The sequence below is a fragment of the Nelumbo lutea genome, chromosome 2 (genome assembly GCF_056320005.1).
Source record: "Nelumbo lutea isolate HS-2025 chromosome 2, American lotus-T2T, whole genome shotgun sequence".
NCBI lineage: Eukaryota > Viridiplantae > Streptophyta > Magnoliopsida > Proteales > Nelumbonaceae > Nelumbo > Nelumbo lutea.
Window position 1 is genome coordinate 97,244,350 of NC_142685.1, and position 7,939 is coordinate 97,252,288.

Genomic DNA, 7,939 nt, shown 5'->3' on the forward strand with positions numbered 1-7,939 from the left:
AAAAACGACGACCCGGAATCCAAACTTTCCAAGCAACACCTTCGAAGGCCACGTTCTAACTTCTAACAACATTTGTTCAAAGATTAGTTCCGATCCACCGTCCAAGTTAGTGGTCAAGCTCTATTACAGAGTTCAATTTTAGTTTCTCGTCCTTGTCATAGGCAATGATTCCTCGCAGCCCGATAATGTTAATGCCAATATAAAACGGAAACATGGTTGTATGAACCAGAGCAAGCGAACAAGAGAGAGAGATGGCAGATCTGTTCAACGATCAAGCTAAGCAATACTCGGAGACTCGACCGAGTTACCCACCTGAGCTTTTCCAATTCATTTCGTCTAAGACTCCGTCTCACAACCTTGCTTGGGACGTCGGCACCGGGAGCGGCCAGTCTGCAAAATCTGTGAGTCCCTCTCTCTCTCTCTCTCTCTGATCACACTGTAAACTCTGATACACTGTTATTTGCAGTTAGCCGGAATTTACAACAATGTGGTGGCCACAGACACAAGCCAAGAGCAACTAGCGTTTGCTTCCAAGTTACCCAACATTCGTTACCAACAGACTCTACCCATCATGTCCATAGACGAAGTCGAACAACAGGTGGCAAGACAAGCGAGCGTTGATGTTGTGACGGTAGCCCAGGCACTCCATTGGATTGATCTCCCAAACTTCTACCAACAAGTGAATTGGGTACTGAAAAGACCCCACGGAGTGATTGCAGTATGGTGTTACATAGAGCCTGAAGTTAGCGACTCCGTTGACGATGTCTTCTGGAGGGTTTACCGGGAGTCCGGTCCTTATTGGGCCCCCGCACGTAAACTTGTCGACGATAAGTACCAGAGCATCCATTTTCCGTTCGAGCCAGTAGAGGAAACCGATCACACTGGCCCCTTCAAATTCGAATCAAATCAATCAATGAATTTGGATATTTACTTGTCGTACATAAGATCATGGTCAGCATACCAAACAGCTCGGAAGGCAGGAGTGGAGCTTTTGAGAGAAGATGTGATCGAGGACTTCAAGAGGGCTTGGGGAGATGATGGGAGAAGCGAGAAGGTTGTTCGGTTTCCAGTTTATTTGAGGATGGGGAAAGTAGGAGCTCGGTGATCTGCAATCGAATATCTCTTTGACCTGCAAAACGTATCCCTTTGTCGGATTTCAGATTTCAATTCGACCAGTTTATATCAATTGAATAGTATATATAAAATTTCAATTATCGCTGGCTCCAAATTTCATTTATTAAACAAAGAAAAAACAGTATAAACTATCGATCGAGATGCCAATCATATCCACCTGAAAAACAGGGCTTCAAGTAAACTTGTCATTCTCTTTATTAAATCACTTAAAAAGCCCAATGAAATGAAAACCCAAAAGATGCCGGAAAACTTGCCAAAATTACCTCGTCCTTTTGCCCCACTTTGCCGCCGAACGCAGCTGAGTATATATATCGCCGTCTGTCTGCATCGACGCTTCCAAATTTGATGGAACGGATCACGTCACCGTCGTAACAGATGATGATCCTTCTGATCCCACGATCCCTGGGTGGAAGCTAGTCCCACGGAGTATCACCATCTCCACCAAATGGTCCCAGTTGGATGACCCACTGTGACCGTAACAAAATTATGACCAGCAGTGGAAGAGTTACAGAAGATAAGGAAGAGATTCGGATTGTACCCAACCAATAAGGCTGTTCATAAGAATGCCCAACCCGACCAAACCGACCAACCCGGACTGACCCAACTAAGTCGGCCGAGTTTTCATCAGTACCAGTCGGTTTTGGGTCGGGAAAATATATAAATCGATATATCGGGTCGGTTTTAGTTTTCTTGTGTGAAAACCGAAACCAACCTGACCCGAACCGAATTAGTCTTCTACTAATTTGAGTAGTTCCTAGTTTGAGTAGTTTCCTACTTAACTATAACTAGTCTTCTATTAGAACTAGAAGGCCCATTAGGCAATTACAATTAGAATAGACAATCTATCCTAGTTTCTAACTTTCTATAATCTTTTACACCAAATAGGCAACCCACTAGGCAATTACAATTAGAATTCAATTAGGTGTCCTTTTGTATAGGAGCAAAACTGAAACCGACCGAAACCGACCCAACCCGACTCAAACCGATCAGGTCAACTTGGCCTATTAGTGGGTCGGTTTCGGTTTTCACCTCAGATAACCCGACCAGATCGGGTCGGTTGGGAAAACCCCAATAAACCGACCCAACCCAACCCGTGAACACCCCTACCAACCAAGTTGCATTCTATATAAAAATTATAAAAAAAAATATTCACAATAATAAATCTTAATAATGGCCCATTTATAAATGCATTAGTATTATGAATTAGGGAAGTTAATTTATAACTTGGTCCAACTCAGTCATATTAACAATTTCTGGGTTCAAACAACTATTTTTTTTAAAGGTTTAGTTTAGATCTGCACTAAATTCACACATAATGCGGGTTGGGCAATGTCCAAGGTAAGAAATTCCTAAGCTTAACTTGAAAGTTATATACATATATGATAAATATTATTATATAATATTTAGATAATAAATTTTAAATTAATATATAAAATTTTTTATAATTTTTTATATACTTTTATAATAAACTAAAATTAAATAGAAACTTAAATTATGAAGAAATTATAGTTTTATAATTAACACAATATTCAAGGTTGTCACTATCTTATGCCCAAACAAATATTATTACACTTGGGGTGTGAGGCCGAGCATTAAAAACTATCAATATACAATCAAAATCTGTCCTGAGATCCTTTATTTATTTGCTTATTTGTTTTGTTCATTAGGTTACACAATGGGGGTATCCCCATCACCTATAGTTCCCTTGGCTTCAATATTAATAATTTTGATCTATAAATAATTAAAAACCCAAATATAATGCATGCATGGGGTGCACTTAGTTTGGTTTAGTCCAATTATGAATGCCACATTGCTCTTAGGGTGCAACTTGGACAAGTTGGGTCAGGTTGAGAGTCAATTCAAGCCCAACCCAAAGTCTTAAGCTCTGAGGTTAGGCTTAGATTAATTTAATTATGACTACAACATAATTTTATATATTTACTAATATTTTAGTATTTTAAATATTTAAGTCATAATTATGACTACATCAATGAACTTCAGAAGAAGCTTAAGAGAGAGAAATGAAGGGAAGGGAGATCCATCATTTGGATGGCCGAACCATACAGGGTGACTAGGCGAAATTTCAAAAATTTCTTTTCTCCCTTTCGGGAATCGTATTCGTAGTTTTAGAAAACCTGCATTTTTCAAGGATCGTTCTTGATCCAAACCGGACCAGGTCTAAAACCTAAAGAAATCCACACATGTAACTCCCAAAGTAGGTGTTTACGCCCAAAGATGGTACTAAAACCCGCTTCCACTGAAAATGACATAGCTTGAGATGAAGCAGGTTCAGCAATGTAGTCCTTTAGCAAGAACTGCAATCCAACAACTTGGATCGAGCAAGGGAGGTGAGCACGAAATTAGATCTAATTTTTCTTGCAAAAATCAAAATCAGAATTGATCTCAATCAGTTCAAGAATGGAGACCGAATTAGGGTTAGGGCGGCAAGAGCAGAAGGAAAGGGAGAATTGAGAACAATGTGTAAACTTGGAGTAGTTCGCCCTCCCTTATTTATATAGAACTTAAAGAGCTGATCTCCTAATCTAATTAGGAGTTTCCTAATCCAAATCTTTATTTGGATCTAGACTATTTAAGTGGATAAGACTTATCCTCTTATCCTTATTTGTTGATCCAAACCCATATCCATACTCAAATCCACCCATGTTGATTAATCCACTTAGTCTTTGGGCTTTAGGCCCATTAAGCAGGTGGCTCACATCCCTTTATTCATTGCTGGCTAACTTGACTCTCTTTGTACGACGTGGGGTCCTAAATTGACCTCACAAAAGTCATATGGGTTCAGCCTAGCTTCTATGACAAAGCCTAACTGAATTCACTACTAAACACAGTGAACCCCTGAGTCCATGATTATGGGCTCTTATGGACCCGACATTTATACTAAATTGTCCTTGAGTCCAACCATCTTATGAAAGCTCAAGGAAAATGATCTTACATGAGATTAGCCCATTAGGTATGATAGCCATAAATGGTCTTACACTTAACTTCTCAGCCCTTAATGATCAAACGCTACTCGACATGAGAGGACCTCTCCCTCGGCTACAAGGTGCAATGTTGCACTCTCTGCTCGGATGGATCTCGAGAAGTAAAACATTTTTGCAAACCTTTTTATAACATATATATATATATATCGATAGATAGATAGATAGATAGATATATTGTAAAACAAATCTCAAACACGACTGAAATCGACTGTCGGTAGTTTTGGTTTCCATCAAAGAGAGTATAGTCCCCGATCATTCACTCTGTCTGACAAAGGGGTTGATCCTATCATTATGATCACCCACTCGAGTGAATTCTCAGACTGCCCCAACATACCCAGGTTTTGACCCCCGAAGGATCACACTGATTGGCATATCAAAGACAACCTAATCCAACACCCAATGCAGTACCATAATCGAGTTTAGTGGTTAGGTGTAACTTTTCAGTTTTGCCCACCAGTCTCCAAGGTCTAGGGCATAACTGGAAAAAGATCCGGGTTAAGTATTTCAATCAAACACACACTACATGTGCTTCGGGTCTAACTTTGGAAGATGAGACAAGCTACCCCAACCAACTTGGCAACACATTAGTGTTAGTCTTGGTAGGATAAACCTCCCCAGTTCTATCCAATGGTTATAAGCATTCTTAACTAACACGAGTCTCATAAGTGACCAGTTTAAGGGTAATTACACATAAACATATCATGTATAACATGAATCAATTATGTACTTTTATTCATTTACAATAAATGTCTAATGTACATCAATTTAATTTGAGTTAAGGGCATACACTGTTTAACAAGAAAATTTTGGCAACTGGTCAAGACACACTGTATCTTAAAAGCCAATTTTGTAGGAGATAATTGGAAGCGAGGTCCAGACATCGACATTCAACCCCTTCATGATGAGGTTATTGTAAGGGTAAGCTGCCCTTTGGATGTTCATCATGTATCAAGAGTTATCCATGCATTCAAAGAAGCACATGTCACAGGTCACAGATCACAGATCCCTTTGGATGTTCCACACATTCGTGGTCAAATCTCAAGGATCTTAGCAGCTTAATTACCAAGAGAAGTTGATTGCCGCATTTTCTCGTGAATCGAACACCTTATAACCTTATAACCATTCTCTAAGTTGGTGTACGTGTTAGAGATACTTCAACCTTTACTTTGTACATTTTCTGATCAACAATCCTTTTATTCTGCGGCTGCTTCAATTCATTTTGAAGTAGAACGTATATGTTCTATCCCATATAAACTAAAATGATCGAGAAAGGGAAGCGGAGGAAAACAATGAACTATGTAAAAAAAATAAGATGATTTCATAAATTAAAGAAAATGGTAGTTTGGGCATTTAAAAAATTGTAAAAAGTTTGATAAAATTCTTTCTTGAAGTTACTTGATGGAATGCTAACTTAAGAGGGTCTTTGTAACAGTTCAGAAGAATCTTTGTATTGGGGCTTTGTAATTTACCCTAATATTTATTTTGAAATGCAATTACTTGACTTATTAGCTTAAAAATTAACTGTTATTTTCTCTGAACCAAACTTGGGTGCCATGCATGATTTGCAGATTTAATAAAGGTTATTGGTCTGATTGACATTGTCCACACAGGTAGTAGATTTTACTTGGTGCAACAATCGGGGTGGTCTAGATTGTATATGGGCTCATTGAGATTGGATATTGGTGAATGATCTTTGGGCCCAGGATTTCCCAATGAAACCAGCACCTCATTTGAACAGGCTATGCATGCTTTGATCATAGCCCTTAGTTTTTAATGTTTAGGAGACAAGACACAGGACCATGCCCATTCAGATTCTTGCACATGTGGGTAGCTCATTCAAATTTTATCAGTTGTAGCTACAACTTGGAGAGAACTGGTGTATGCTAACTCCCACGTGACTCTTCCTAAAACTGCCATAGACTAAGAACCTTTAAAATGCTTGCTGTGAAAGGTGTGACAACTAAAAAGGAACAGATAGACAACGAAAATGTCTAAAGATTGTCAAGCTTACCACCTCGGTTGAAAACTAGAAAGCTTGAAGCTCAAATGAAGGATGGCGATGAGATGAGATGTTTGGGGACTCATTTACAGTTGGGTCAATGTCTAAAGATTGTCAAGCTTACCAGCTCCTGTGGTATCTCCCCGCTTATCTCATTGAACTCCAACTTCAGAATCTTGAGCTTCTTAGCCGGCCTTAGACATTGCTTTCCGAATTGACCCATTTATCTGGTTATATGACAAGCTCTTGCAATGAACAAGATAAGAAAGAATTGGTATATCACCATCGTATTGTATTGTATTATCTAGTGTTGTGCTTTGCTAGATCTGCGTAGGCACAGTTGGTGAGAATTGGGAACAACAGAGGTGCACCGCTGCTGCAACTCTTCTATTCTTGTCATAGAAGACAATGGACAGATGCCCTACGGTGGGAAAAGAAGATGAAAGGAAAGAAGGGAGAAAGAGAGAGATGGAGACAGTGAGAGGACAGAGAGGAATCAGAAGAAGGGGTTCTTGTCACCACTGCTTTTCTCTCCGTTTCAAGGTTGAGGACGATGAACAGCTCACAGGAAGGGTATTTTAGGAATTTAAAAAAATTAAACAATTGCCGGAAACAGTAATGAATTAATCAATTAAATAAACAATAAGAATAACGGCAAGGAATATCAGCAAACAGTCCAGACTTTTTTAGACCCCTTTAGCCAACTTGTAAGCTACATTGTTACATAATCTGTTTACATAACTGAAAGAAATTCATCTTTGCTGCCAAGGCATCGATATCCCTACACAAAAAAAAAAAAACTAGCATCCAAAGTTGAGTCAAAATCCTTTGTGCTGAAAACCTGTACAAGGGTGAGGCAGTCAGATTCTACTGCACTGAACCCAGTGGACCTCGGATGAGAGAAACTGCCATCAATAAGCTTTAATTCACCCAGCTTTGGAGCTTTCTGAAAAACATCTTCGCAGGAAAGCGTTTGTCTCTCCTTCCACATCCTATAGATTTAATCAAGAATAGCTCTTGGATTTGGATCAACATTTTCAAAAGTTTTTTTATTTCTACTCTTCCATATATTCCAAAGAGTTAGAAAAGCAAAAGCTAACAATTGCTTTACAAATGACTATGGTGGTTTGTACTCTAATTTTGAATACGATGCAAATGTATTTTTATACCATTGGACTTGTACACTGATTGCTTTAATAGTTAATGTTTGTTTCCATATTTGATGTGTATAATTTTACATCGATTTTCAGTGCTTGATTACACTCATCGATTTCCGGTGTGTAAAGTGCAGGCACAAAAGGAGAAAAAAGACAGTCAATTTGAACAGGACCCAACACCCAACGTCCCATTTCTCTATGCATCAAACGCAAAAACCCATACCGGATTCATTGAATCGGATTAGATACGTCCAATTCAAACCTGTACAAATGGTTTGTACTTGTCTCCATTCGTATCCAAATTAAGGTTGTATTTGGCATCATGGAAGTACCTAACCAAAAAATGAGGCGCCATTGCGAGAAAGGCAGACTTGTCACAGAACTGGCAGCGTTTTCGGATAAACGGCAATGCTACCCGACAACATTTAAATCCAAATTTTAGTTTACAGTCAGAATCAGATTCGGTATCCCATAATCTGTTTGGGATTAGTTGGAATGGAATGTCATTCCCAAGAGAGGGGGAGGGAACATCCATTCCCTCAGGAATGTAATTCTACAAAGAATGGAAAGGTGATTCCAATTCTAACCATCCACTCAGTTGGAAACAAAATCGGCCTTTCCCATTCCAGTTCCCAACCCCCATTCTT

The 7,939-nt window shown here is 39.0% G+C and overlaps 1 protein-coding gene across 1 annotated transcript; it reads left to right on the forward strand.

Moving 5' to 3' along the window:
- Positions 1–176: 176 nt before the first annotated feature.
- Positions 177–1,214, forward strand: LOC148872214 (uncharacterized). The gene is made up of 2 exons (XM_088968629.1): positions 177–401; positions 467–1,214. Exons 1-2 carry the CDS (start codon positions 252–254, stop codon positions 1,103–1,105), a joined length of 789 nt encoding a protein of 262 aa, XP_088824755.1. The 5' UTR covers positions 177–251; the 3' UTR covers positions 1,106–1,214.
- Positions 1,215–7,939: the final 6,725 nt, after the last annotated feature.